Raw genomic sequence first — 14,009 nt, forward strand, 5'->3', positions numbered from 1 at the left:
TCATAAGGAATAGGTTGGGGGGGTGGGAGGAGTATGAGGTCCTGGCAGAACCCTGATTGTCAGGGAAGTTATGCAGACTTAATGGGTGCTGGGTGGCTGCCTGTGTAAATCCCACTCCCTGCCCCTGGGCTGTGTACTCCAGATGGGGCCTGGGCTTCTGTGCTGGGGCCCTTCGGGGACTTGTACGTGGCCTCCAGGAAGGCTTCCTCCTTCACTCTGCCCCAGAGATGTCTGTAGATCCAAGGTGTGATGGGAGCAGCCCTGACCTCTCCAAACAAATACTCACTTCCTGCCTCCCAGAAGACCCTCCTGTCCAGTCAGGCTGGCCTCTGCCGATTCTCCCCTCCTCACCTTTGCTCGTGCAGTTCCTTGTCAACTGGACTGACTGTCAAGGTTCAACGCAATTTCCACCTTTCCTGCAAGGCCATGCCTTGGTCCGCAGGGCTGATCTCTCCTGTGTCCAGACTCCTTTAAAGGTTGGTGCCATATTGTTTGGCACCATCATTGCCATCTTGCGATTTGTGTGGCTTCCTGTGGATATATCCTGCCTTCTAGATGGAGCAGCCTCAGTGTAGGGTGGCACTTTGGTGGGAGTTCAAGCAGCACCTGACCTGGAATCAGAGCTCAGGAGACCTGCCTGATATATGAGTCTGTTTTCTGTTTCCTAGACCCTGGGCTGTGGCCCAGAACTGTGCCATTATTCTCTCTGCCATTGTTTCAGCAGAGCAAGGTCTTGCGGCCTGGGGCCTGATGAAGGAGTGGGGTTCCTCCCCTAGGATTCTCGCCTCCATTTCTGGCTGGGGACCCAATCCCCAACACCCTATGCCCTACCCAGCTAAGCTGGGCTGACTGCCAATATCCCTGGCCCCAGAAACCTTCACTGAGGGTCCACTGGAGAATTCCAAACCCCCTGCGTCATGCTCTCCAGCCTTCTGGAACTGATCGCCCTCTGAGGGGGTCGCAGTAACAGAGGCGATGCCAGGGCTTTCCCCAGGGGGGTCAGGCTCCTCTGCCATCTCTCTTCAGCTCCTCCAACCCCTCGACGCTTCCCTGCAGAGTAGTGGGGAACACAGATCTCATTATAGGACGGCATTGCTTGTGCTAGTTAACTGTATGCTAGGCACGGGCCCATTCTTGTGAGACTCTGGAGGAAGGTGTGACCTTTCTCATAAGACCTTTGGGGTCAGGGGCTGTGGGGGCTGGTGGGGATGGAGCATTGCCTGGGGGAGGTGAGCAGGTGGAGGGGGTGCCAGCCCCTCGTGCTTACCCTGGGGTTTTCTTGTCCTTTCAGACTGGAGGCCAGCGCTGAATCTCGGTGCCCTGGACTGTGCTGACGAGACCAACAGTGTAGTCTGCAGAGACTTCAACATCCTTGGTTTCCCGACTGTGAGGGTGTGTGACAAGGAGGGAAAGTGGGGCTGGGGGGTGCTCTGGCCAAGTGGCGAGCAGCTCCTCTGTGCTTCCCTGCATCTGCCCAGGCTGCTGGGCTCTGTGGGCTGATTTGTTTACATCACAGCCCCTGGAGCACTGTCCCTCTGCTTGATGATACACTTGTTTTAGAGACAGAGGCAGAAGCAGAAAAGGAAGTTCACTTGGTGAAAATTCTGCCCTTTATAAGGGAAAGGGGCCGCATGTGGGTGTGTCAGGAGGGCAGATTTCACCTGCTCTGGTTGGACCTGTGAAGTGGCCACCATGTGGGTGGAGAGAGCTCCCAGCATCTAGGGCCCTCTTCAGTTCCTCTCCCTCCTGACCTCCAAGTCTTAGAGACCTGATCTAACTCTATGAAACCAGGATTCAGGATCAGACTTTAAGAGCCTAATGGTCCTGCAGAAAGGGACCCCTGGGATACCTGCAAGCCTTGAACCACAAGTAGCTCAGAAGTGACCTGTCAGGGTAGCCTCACCCCACTGTGGAAATGCCGATGCCTTAGGAGGCAGGTACCCCCACACAGAGTTATCACACCCAAGGTATGAGGGCTCTGTCACCCAGCTCTGGCAGAAAGTGACACGAGCTCTCAGATGATGCCTTGCCTGCCAGCCTGCCCACCACAGGGTAGCCGCAGCTTAATTAATGTCTGAACAATTCCCAAGGCTCTCAAATAGGAGGCCAGGATAGCCCAGAACAGCCAGGCTGCTGCAGTTATAGTGAGGACCCTCCCCAGGGCTTAGGCATGGCTCTAATCCAGTTAGTTTTCTTCTAAATTAGAGAAGCAAATCCAAATCTCTCTCTCTCTCTACTTTCAGCTGTGAATAATATGTCCCCTTCCACCATAATGGCATCTAGAAAAGGAGTTTCCTCTGTAGCCATTAAGAATGATCAGGAAATGCCTTTGAAAGCTGAAATGCCAAGCATTGTCCCCCGAACAAGATATCTCTGAGCTCAGGGGCCTCATGTTCCAAGCAGAACTCTGATCCAGATCTTAGCCTAATTACCCTAACAGCATTCATCTGGCAAGCAAGGCCCCAGGCTCCTCCAGGAATGTTCCGCTTTAACTGCATGTGACCTTTCTGTTCCTCAAGTCCAGTGAAATCCTGCTGGATTCAGGGGTTCCACAGCCCCATAGGGGTCCCTTCCTAAACTGTTACAAGGGTCAGCGGACAGGCCTCAGGTTTAGCTGAGGTCAAGCTGGTCTGGGGAACAGTGTGGCCAGCCAGTAGCTACTGTCATGTCATTTAGAGGTGGCAGCAGAGAGACTGCTTATCGATGATCTCCCTGGCAGGGACATTGCCCTATCCTCGGCCCCAAGATATGTTATTGAAAATACTCCCACAGGGCACTCTGTTCTTTTTGCTGAACCAGGGTGAGCTGCCCTGCGTGGGAAGCTGTGGGAAACCAGTGTGGCAGCAGGAGCCCGCAGTTACAGCAGATATTTTCTCCCTTTGAGGACTGAGCACAGGGGTCCAGCTATGGCCCAGCCCCAAGGGGAGGGATGAGCATTGGTACAGTGGCTAGGTCAGGACATTCTGTTGGGGTTCTGTAGGGCCTGACAACTGGGGCTTTCTATTGTGTCTGGGGGAGGCTGGACCCAGTGGGTGTGGAGGAGTGGCCTGGGCAGTCAGAGGTTCAGAGGCTCCTCGGCACTGCCCCAAGTCACGCAGCGCACGCAGCCTGGGTGCCTTAAGTGACTACTCATCGCCTTACCTGCCCAGTTGCCAATGGGAGGGGTGGGAGGGCCTGTAACTGGGCTTCTTGGTCTTCCCCTGCCTCCAGACAGGCGGCACCTGGCTGGGCCAGTTTCATAGTCATCTGCCCATTTCCTAAGCTCTCCAGACACCTGTGTCATGGCCTCCCTTGACAAAGCCTTCCCTGCCTCTCCTGAAGAACCTGCCACTCAGTTTTGGCCCAGGAGAGGCACTCGTGCCATCCTTAGGCCTCTAGTCCATAGACCAGGTAGTGCAAGTGCTGGGTGGGTCTCTGCGCTAAGCCCTACCTGCAGGCTTTCCAACATTTTGTTACTGTGACCTACAGAAAAATACACATTTTACATTGTGACCCCAAAGTTGGTTTGTATCTATCACTAAAAGTTCATTAAAAAAATGCTTGTTCTTACTAAGTGCTGTACACTCTGATAGTTTCTGTTCTGTTCTGTTTATTTATTTTTCATGATATGACTTGAAATTTTATTAACACCATTGGAATTGCTGCATAAATGCACCCAGTTTGGGCTATTCCTTCATTTTGTTTGTTTTTGTTTTTAATGTTTATTTTTAATTGACATATAATAATTGTACATATTTATGGGGTACAATCTGATGTTTCAGTACGTGTGCACAATGTGTAATGATCAAATCAGAGTAATTAGCATATTCATTACCTCAAATATTTATCATTTCTTCATGGTGAGAACATTCAAAATCCTCTCTTTTAGCTCTTTTGAGATATGCAGTGCCTTACTGTTAACTATAGTCACCCTACTGTGCAATAAAACATCAGAACTTATCCCTCCTTTCTAATTATAACTTTGTACCCATTGACGAATCTCTTCCTATTGTTCTATTTATTTTTTTAAAATACTGGCTTTGATTCACTAAGTTGATTTTACAACTTATTACTAGATTGCTTCTAGTGTTTGGAAAAACATTACTCAAATTCCAGATCTCCAGAGATTCTGGCCCATTGAGAGTCTGGTGTGCCTGTCGGCATCGTGGCTGGTTTCCCTAGAAAGCAGAGCAGACCTTCAAGGTCTGCCTGGTTGCCAGCAGGCCAGAGAGTTAGCCCTGTTGCCCTGTCAGCTGCCTTTGGGGACTGAAGCCTGTCCTTGTGTTTTGTACCCATAAAGGCTGGGAGAGCCTGAAGGTGAGTGCACATGTTGGGCAGGGGAGAGGAGAGGGTGTTCCTGGTATGATAGGGACAGGCCCAAACAAGAGTCTAACTTCTTTCAGTGACATGTGTCACTGTCCTTTTCCTCTGCCCCTTGTCTCCATGAGCAAACAGTGAGCTTCCACCAGTCCAGTCTGTTTAGCAAACACCTGACCCCAAAAGGCAGCCCCTCTATGTCAGGTCCCCATCAGACTGGAGCAGGAACCTAGATGAAAGAAAACAAAGGTAGGGCGGGAAGGGCTAGTTTGCAACAGGTTCTAGCTGGAGCTTGGGGACTTAGAGGCTGGAACTTTGGCAGAGAGAGGCTTTTCCATGGGCCACAGGAGTGTCCCTCAGTAGGTAATGTGAGGGAACCCTTTGTGGCCAAAGGCCTGGTTGGAAAAAGATGACACAGAACAGCAGCACTGGGGTGGGAAAGGATGAGCCCTTCCCTTTGCAAGATTCTTAGGGGATAATTGGTGTGGGTTCAAATCCTGGCTCCATTGTTTACTGTATGTGACTTGGGAAGTCACTCAACAGTGCCTCAGCCAAGGGCCTCAGTTTCCATGTCTGTAAAAATGGGGTTTAAATATCTACCTAATAGGATTGTTGCCAAGTGTGAAGTGAGGTCTTACAGTGAAAGTGCTGAGACACTGATATTATTTGGGGTTCAGTAAGTGTCAGTTTTCTTCCTTCCTGTTGTCCTATCTTCTCCCTGGCTCACCCCATGGGGCTGCTGGCAGCTTCTCTGTGCTTACTGTATTTTAGGCAGTCCATCCGTCAGCTGCTACTAAGTGCATGTTTACTGACCAGCTGGTTGAGATGGGAGGCAGTGAGGGGTCTGCACACAGTGAATGCTGCAGGGGTTCACCCGGGCTCAGGAGCTCTTTCCCTCGCTCATCAGAGAGGATTTCATGAAGGAAGGGGACTTCACTTGGTGTTGAAGGACGGATGGGGTTTGGCCAGGAGAGAGCAGGAGTGTGGGCAGGGCATGGTAGGCAGAAAAGAAGGTGAGAGCCAAGGCCCTGTGTGGGCAGAGCTGTGTGGCGTGTCGAGGAGACAGGTCTGGTAGGGCAGAGGCTCATGTTCAGGGGTGAGGCGGGACTGGGAGAGGAGGGAGCCCAGAAATGGAGAGTCCTGGATCATTTTTCTTAAAAGTTATTGTAAAGCCCTGAATTAAGTGTCATGAATGGTCACCAATGGAAAGTGCTTTCTCTCCCACCATTTTGGCCCCTGGGAAGACAGTTGCCCCATAGATTCATAAAGCCCTGCCTAGTGCCACCTGGTTTCCTGCCATTGGGGAGGTGCTAGAGGTCTTCTGTGGTTGGGGAGGGCAGAAGCTCCTGTGTGAAGTGATGAGCAGAGAGGGACGGGTGCTGCCTACTCCCGGAGAAAAGAAAACTCATTCCTGAAGTCTTAATAGCCTGTTTCCAAGAAGTTGCGGTGGTTTCCCTTGGGCAGGGCACACACCTCCAACAGCTGACATAATAAATAAGGATGCATCTTAATAAGAGGACAAAAATGTGCCCTGACTAGATTTCCACTTGAGCTTCCAGGATGATCAAAGGGCAGAGATTCTCTGTTCAACTGAACGGATGTCTGTTGAGTACCTCAGTGTGCTTGCTGGAACTGGGCGCTGTGAGGCTTGCAGAGGTGACCAGGTGAGCGTCCTGCTGCCTCTGAAGGAGGTGGGCGAGTGGAGAGCACAGGCTGAAGTCCACTGTAGCTGGAGTGTAGGGAGTGGGGGGCGGTGGGTTCAGATCCTGGAAGGCCTCCGGTGCCGAGAGTTTGGACATTATTCATTGGCGATGGGAGTCAGGCAAGAGATTTGAGGAGGAACAACGTGATAAGACCAGAATTGTGCCGTAGCAAACTAACCTTAGAGGCAGTGAAGAAGACAGTTGGAGCATGAAAAGTTTGAGCATATGAAAATTTCTGGGGCTGGCCCGTGGCTCACTCAGGAGAGCATGGGGCTGACAACACCAAGTCAAGGGTTAGGATCCCCTTACCAGTCATCTTTAAAAAAAAAAAAAATTTCTGAGCACCTGAAGGGAAAACAGATAGGGATCAATGCAGTAATCCAGGAAATAGGTTATCACCTGTCGGCCCTTGTTTAGACAAGGCAAGAAGTAGAAAAAGAGAGGACTATTGAAGCCTTATCACAAAGGTCAAATTCACAGAACTTGTTGGCTGACTGGACCATGGAGTTGTAGGAGAGGGAGGTGCTGATCTGGGTGACAGGGAGGAGGACTGATCACTGGGTGAGATAAAAGCACAGGTGGAGAAGCAGGCGGGGGAGGGGTGACTCAATCTTGGGTGTGTGGGGGATGTATACTGACACCTGTGTGAAAGCCATTGGGAGGGACCAGAAGTCTTGGACAGGTGAGGACCTGAGAATAGGGGTTTCCGATTGCAAATCACGTGGACAAAATAGATGATATTGCCAAGGGAGAAACGATAGATTTCTTTCTTGATCCATTTCAAAAGCATAGATTGAGCCCCCTCTTTGTGATAATGCCCTCAAGGCTTTGTAAACATTAGAGAGTTGTGATCTGAAGTGTGGCTGTAAGAGAGACCAGGGGCAAGAGATGGTGAGGACAGTGGGCAAGGAAAGGGGTCAAGGGCAAGAGAGAGGAAGGCTGTGAAGTGGCCAAGAAGGGCTGGCCAGTGTCAAAGAAACCAGGGAAGGCTGGCGACACGAAGGCAAACGAGAGTATCAAGACAATGTGGCACAGAAAACGACAGACACTAGCCATGGAGGAGAAGGCAGCAGGAAAAACCTCAGGTACTGCGGAGAGATCAAGAAGGGTCTGGGGAGCGGTCATTGGATTGGAAGAGAAGGTCTCCGCAGAGCTTTCCTAGCACAGTTTCTGCTGAGTGGCGGGGCCAGAGCCGAGCCAGCGGCTTGTGGGGATGGAGGGAGCAGATACTGTCTGGAGAAACGTGCAGTGCAGAGAAACGAGAGGTGCCTTAACTGGAGAAGGAGGGAGTGCTTCTCTTTCTTCCCAGCTTCCTTCCCTCCCTGTCCTTTCTTTTTTTAATATTTAGATTAGGAGGTTTAGAATCTGTTTGTAGGCCCAGAAAGGCACCAGTAGAAAAGGGGACCGATGAGGAGAGATTACTTGATAGGAAAAATTTCCTAAAGAGCATGAGGTGTAGATGGGAAGCTTCTGAGGACAGAAGAGAAGGTGGAGTGAGGACACAGAGGTAAATGGAGGTGGAAGGAGAACCTTTCCTTTAGCCCTGCACCTCATAGGAGGGTCTCCTGGAGTCCCTGCAGTCCCTTGGGTCAATCTTGCTGACTGAGGCCTCTGGACCGACTCCAAGCTGCCTGTGGCTGGGGCCTTGAGAGGTTCAGCTCTGGTCCCAGTGAGGCTGTCCTTTGCCAGAGGTAATCCCAACCCCTTTTTGTATAGGCGTCTGCTCAGATCTGGGTGACCTGATGGTTGATGAAGAAAAATTACATGTTACTTTTCAGAGCTAAAAATAATCATTGTAGCTATGGGAAAGCCACATGGTTCAGGGCTTCATGATGTCAGTGGTGTTCTTATGTCTGTGGAAACAAGTCAAAGTCTGTCCTGTCTGTACATAAACAAGGGCACCATCACTGTGAATAACTGCCACTGTAAAATCACTCTCTAGTTTGTTATTTGTGAACAATCCAAACCCCAGATAGCTGCATTTTCAGTTTTGTTTCTGAGAAACAATGTCAGTCTACAAATGCCTTGACATGTGTTATCGACTTGATCTTATGTCACAATCCAGGAAATCTGTGAGCATTTTTACAAGTATTAGGATAACATAATTTTATTAGGTTAAGATCTGTCTTATAAATGTGTGTGGCATGTATAAGTAGATGATTTTCTCCCATAATACAGGTTTATATTGATGTTTTAAAAGGAGAGAGAAAAAAGCAGGGAGCAAGAGTAAGGGTCCAGGTGAGGTCAGAGGGAGCAGGGGAAGGTTGCAGGTGGGGAGAGATGGCTGGCTTCTCTGCAGTCTTTGTTCCTCATGTGGGAGAGGGGGTGGGTGGCCTCAGGATTTTAGTTTTCTGTTGACAGATGGCTGGAACAAACAAGTCCTCACTGATCAACATTTCCTAGTGTTGAGAAGGTAGGAAGCAGGGAAAGAAAATGGTGGTGATGGTGATGATGCAGTTAACATTTATTGATTCCTTGTTGTATTCCACTGTGCTAAGCACTTTAGATGTATTATCATTGAATCCTTGCATGATTCTTTAAGGTAGATGATGTCATCCTCATTTTAAAGATGAGAACACTAAGGTTCAGAGAGGTTGATAGGTTGCCCAAGGTCACACAGCAAGAGCATAGCAGAGCCAGGCCTTGAACTCAGGTCTGCCAGACCCCAGCTTGGGATAAGGCCAAATGGCCATGCTGTTGAAGGCAGAGGCCCAAGGTAGTTAAAAGCAGCCTGAAGGTTAGGGGCCTTCTAGAAGATGCCTCTTCCCAGCCTACACTCTACCCCAGGCAATTAAGTGGCTGTCAGGACAACTCAGCCTCATTTCCTCCTGAGCTGGGAAAGCACAGGCAAGAGTCACAGCAGCTGTCTCACCCCTGGACAGAAGCCCAGATTATAAGCTGCAGTCTGTTCTCTCCTCTTGCCCCACGGAGGTGACGGATAAGGCCTGGAGTGTCATGTACATGGAAAGAGAGGACTTTACAATGAGTAAATTGGCCTATCTGTAACAAGGCTTGTTTCTCCAGAGGCTCAGGCCCACTCTTCTACAGGACCTGTTCTGGAGACCCCTACTTTTGTTGAGTGTCTGCTGTGCCACGCTGGGAGTTCTCAGTAGATGGAGATACCTGCCTCCAAGCCCATTTTTCCAAGACAAGGAACAAGGGCAGATTGACACAGAGAGAGTTGACCTTTTCCAAGGGATGTACAAAGTGACATCACTTCATTTTTTCAGATGGGTCTGCAGGGAAAAACAGCAGTGGTTCTTCATCATTCATTCATACAGTAAATGTTTCTCAGTAATTCTGTGCTAGGCATTGGTGCTTTATAGAAACAGTCCACTTCTAGTAAAGTCTATGAGCTGCTGCCTACAGGTTCCCTGGGTGCTTCAGAGTTGTGGGGGGAGGGGGTGGACGTGAGGATAATAAGGAAGCGAAACAATGTCCAGCTCTGAGAGCAAAAACCTCCCTATTGTCCATTTTACAGATGAAGAAACTGAGGCTCACAAGAGTTAAGTAATTTGCCCAAAGTCACAGCATTTAATAAGTAGCAGGTCTGTCCGGCCCAGTGTTGTGCTCTTTACCACTGTATATCACTGACTCTTGCCTGTGTCTTTGCTTCCAGTTCTTTAAGGCCTTTTCCAAGAATGGCTCAGGAGCAACATTGTCAGGTGGGTGTCCTGGCTCTGGTGATCCTGTTGGCCCTGTTGACGTCGTCTTCTCCCTGCCTCCTTTTTTTTATCTGGATTTCTACTGGGCTGACAAAAACCCTGACAACAGGCATGGTCTGCAAGGGTGAGGAGGTCTCCAAGTGAAGCCTAACTTGTGTTTTCCTAAAAGGTTCTCCCAGTCAGCCTGGGCGGTGCCTTAGGGAGAGCTGGGCTGAAAGAGCCCTACACCACGTTTGGCCCGTCCAAGGTCCTGGGGTGCAGGGCAGGGGCATCATGTTCCCAGAACAGCCTTCATGTCAAAATGGGCTTGGCATGCACAGGAAAGACCAGATAGCCCCTGGGGAAAGCCCTCATGAGACCTAGTTCTGACAGACTTTCCTGTCCTCTGAGGGATAGTCTCTTTGAATTGCTTAGGGCCACAGGAGGAGCCCCCAGCCACATTCCTCTGATATGGAGGAAGGACGTCTGCCCTGTCTCTCTCAGAACAGACTCGTGCCCTAGGTGCTTTGCTTCTGTGAGTGAAGCTGACTGGGGTCCTCTTCTCTCCTGACGCCCCTCCCCATGCCCGTTTTCATTTACAGTGGCTGGTGCTGATGTGCAAACTCTACGGGAGAGGCTCGTTGACGCCCTGGAATCCCATCGTGACACGTGGCCCCCAGCCTGCCCCCCACTGGAGCCTGCCAAGTATTTTGGGCTGGGGTAGTCTTAGTGCAGTGTGGGCCAGCATCCCAGGCCTGGGAGTGAGAGGGTGGTGGGAACAGCAGGGTACGGGACCCATGTTGATTCTTCCTGCTACCCTTGCTGTGGGGCTGACTCCACAGTCTACCAGAGTCCAGAGCCACTCCAGAGCAGCTGGTGGCTGGCAGCAGGTGGCAGGTTTCCCATTGCTGCAGGTCCTAACTGAGGAGCCCTGCCTCACTGGGGCTGACTGACTGGTGCAAGGCCCATCCCACCTGGTAGGAAGGAAAAGGTGGGTAGGAGTTATCCAGGTTTTCCCTGCTGCTGCTTCTGACCACCTGTCCTCAGAAATGTCTGGGGAATGCAGCAGGATTTCACATGCTCTACCCCAGGGAAGGCCACTGAGAGTCAGAGGGGGCATTTTCATTCAGAGGAAAGGGGGAGGAGGTGGTGTTCAGAAGAGTTTAAAGCCCTGTCTCTGAGAACTGAAGGTGGTCATTTTTCTGACCAGTGGCTGTGACTGAGGGATGGGAAGTGGCCCTCAGCTCCCTGTGCTGCAGACCATCAGGTGCAGTAGCTGATGTCCTATATCTGCCTGCCAGGCCTGCTTCCTGGGTTGCCTCTTTTCTAGGAAAATGAGAACAGTGAGGTGCATGGAGTCTTGCCCTAACTCTCCCAAGGTGAGAGACAGGTTCTCCACTTCTGAATGAGATCTCAGGACAGGATAATGCTCACCTCAGGGGACTCTTGCGAAGAACAGACCCATGAACCAGCAGGGACTGCTAGAGGGAGCCCAGCTTTGAATACAGTGAAGGTTCCAGGGGCTGAGAAGGCCTCATGAGGAAGGTGCTGGAAGGCTCTCTAAGTTTGTGTGCTTGTGTTCTTCAGAGCCACAGCCCTGCTCAGAGAGTGCGTTTCCAAGTGTTGATTGGGGTTGGATCCAACTCACAATAACTCCTTTATTATTTTTTCAATTCTCCATCTTCCCAGAGGGCCTCTCGGAGACCCTGGACCCAGCATACAGTCTTGATGTGGTTTGGGGTTCCTTGTTTCCAGGAGACATCCAGGCCAGCCTGTACGCTGGTCCTCCTTCCATTTCTTGATGACTGTGTCTCTGTCTCTCTTTCTTACACAAACATGCACATCTCTCATGGTGCATTTTCAGCCCTGGGGGATCTCAAAAGCAACAAATTGGCAAACCTGCCAACCTCTCTCAAAGTGATCCTTTTAAAGAACTGTAGGAAAGAGGCAGAGACCTGTGATGAAAGGTGAGCTGCCTCTTCAGAAATCTGAGGGTGGATGTGGGAGAGGGGTGCTGGCCCCATGTAGGACCTGCTCTTCTGCCAGCCAAGGGGAGGTGTGGAGGAGTGGTCTGAGAAGCTGGCTGCCTGATACCACACCCAGACCATCAGTATCCAGACACCTCTTTTCACCCACACAGTGGGGTGCACTGTGGCCCTACCTCTCTAGCATGGCCATTTGTACTGTCCTTGGGCTGGGCTCCAGCATTGGCCCCATGTTGCACCTTCTGTTTGGAGGTGGTCACTGCCATGTCATTGGGTCTAGTAGTGGGAAATAGGTCTCTAGGGTGAGGATAACCCATGTCTTCTTACCTGCTGGCCTCTTAAGTATGTGTGATGATGTTTGGTTCTTAATTGGGATAAGGAAACATCAATTTGATATTAATTTCTGTTGAAACTGAGTTTTTAAGACAATTTGTCTTCATTCTCTGATTGGGAAGATAATAAAATTTACCTTCTTTTCAATTTCCACCTTTGTTTCCAACCGAGGAAACCAGGCCTCTGTTTTCTCATCTTAAAATAAAGAGGTTGAATTAGGTAGTTTCTAAAATCCCTGCACCCAGGACTTCCTGCTGCTTTATTCCTTTTTTATGCCTACTCCAGAAAGGAAAAAGCACATCTCCAGTTGGTAGTGACTTCCCCAAATTAAAAACACTAGGTCCCCCACTTCTGGATGAGAACTCAAGATAGGACAATGCCCATCTTGTGTCTGAGTTCCAATCACCAGTCTCTCAGGAGGCCAATAAAAACCGTATACAATAAGCCTGGACTTTACCCAGAACATGGAGACAACTGGTCCCAAAGCATGCCTTCCCAGTCCTTCTCCTCAGACGGCCTCCTACTCACTCTCTTAAGAGACAGGAAGAAAAAAGAAAACACAAAAACCAAGGTGGGTCAAATGAAGAACCAGGGTGGGCTAACAGGGCAGCATCCTTGGAGACTAGGGTTTGGTTTACTCCCACTGGAGGACTGTCATGGGAGACTTTCCTAAAGCCTTATGCGGAAGCAGAGGAGGGCCACGTGGCTGGCTGTGCTCACAGCGCCGCATCATCTGCGTCTGGAGTCACCAGCAGTTTGCCTTATTCCCATTGGCTGTGGAGGGTGACCAAAGTTGTCTCTTTCAGGATAGAGGAGATCGATGGATTCTTTGCAAGAAGCAATGAAGAGTACCTGGCCCTGATCTTTGAAAAGGAAGGCTCCTACCTGGGTAGAGAGGTGAGTTGCCCTCAGGGTCCCTGCAACTCCTGGATAGCAATTGGGAGAAAGCCCCAGTTCAGGAGCAGGGCTTTTCCTGCCAATTCTAGAATCCTGTGCGTGTGCATTTCTTAGACTGGCACTGGCCTGACCCCTGCTGGGAGAAATGGAAAGTGTAGGAGCTGGTCCTTTCCATTTTAAAAGCTTTCTGTCTATTCTCATCTCCCTCACTGAAACCAAATATAACGCCTACTGTCTATTGAGCATCCGACTAGATTGCTACACACGTAGTTGCAAATCCCCAAAATTAACAAAGCGAATCAAATAACATGTCCAAGATCACACAGCTAGTAAACTGGTAGAACAGGGCTTTGAACCAGCCGTCTGGCCCCAAAGCTCGTGTTATTTCCACACTGCGCCAGCACCATGGAATTGGAGTGAAAATTTGGGAGTGTGTGGCATGGAAATTAGAGATGATCTAGCCCCTCATGAGGATATGGGGGTCCCTTACCAGGTGAAGCAGATTGGAGTTTTCCCTGATCAAGTTGCCCACCTTTTCTGAGCCTTCCTTTCCCCTCTGTAGAGTAGTGATCATTATGTTTCTCCATAGTATTGTTGAGAAAGTCAAATGAGGCAATTTAGGTAAAGTGCCTAGATTGGTAGCTGGCACGTAGTAGGTGCTTTGTGAAGATTCATTCTCCTTGCCTAATGCAGAGAGCTCTTCATTCTGCCAAGGGCTCATGGACTTCTCCACAAACAACTTGGAAGCTTTTCCCAGGTGCAAAGGTGGGATGCACCAGTGCACAGGAGATGTTCCAAGGCAGTGCAGGGAGAATGAGAAGACATGAGAGTGGGGATGAGATTAAACACTACTGTTGGCTCTGAATGGTTTTTTTGCTGAAACTCATCAAGCACAGTTGAGAGTTTGAGCTGAATCTGGAAACTCTGTAGGCCTCTCAGCCCTGAGAGGGGAGGCACAGGGGTGGGGACAGACAGCTTTACTGAAGGGGTGCCTGACTCTCAGTCCATACCTGTCTTATAGGGATGATGGATAAATGTTGATTGGAATCAGTCAACATTTACCCATCCATTAATTTATCCAACATTGATCCCCCTGAGTACCCTGAGGAACCAGGGACAGGGGCCCCAGTGGACTGAGCCAAGGGCCCTGT

The 14,009-nt window shown here is 50.1% G+C and overlaps 1 protein-coding gene across 1 annotated transcript in view; it reads left to right on the forward strand.

The window, feature by feature from the left end:
• The window catches only part of QSOX1 (quiescin sulfhydryl oxidase 1), a 45,072-nt gene that overhangs the window by 14,269 nt on the left and 16,794 nt on the right, over nucleotides 1–14,009 (forward strand). The window contains exons 2-5 of the mRNA XM_063105217.1: nucleotides 1,292–1,392; nucleotides 9,619–9,664; nucleotides 10,246–10,348; nucleotides 12,768–12,858. Of these exons, the coding sequence (XP_062961287.1) occupies nucleotides 1,292–1,392; nucleotides 9,619–9,664; nucleotides 10,246–10,348; nucleotides 12,768–12,858 (341 nt within the window). The remainder of the gene's footprint in view (nucleotides 1–1,291; nucleotides 1,393–9,618; nucleotides 9,665–10,245; nucleotides 10,349–12,767; nucleotides 12,859–14,009) is intronic.

Source organism: Cynocephalus volans, chromosome 8 (genome assembly GCF_027409185.1).
Source record: "Cynocephalus volans isolate mCynVol1 chromosome 8, mCynVol1.pri, whole genome shotgun sequence".
In the NCBI taxonomy this organism is placed as follows: Eukaryota; Metazoa; Chordata; class Mammalia; order Dermoptera; family Cynocephalidae; genus Cynocephalus; species Cynocephalus volans.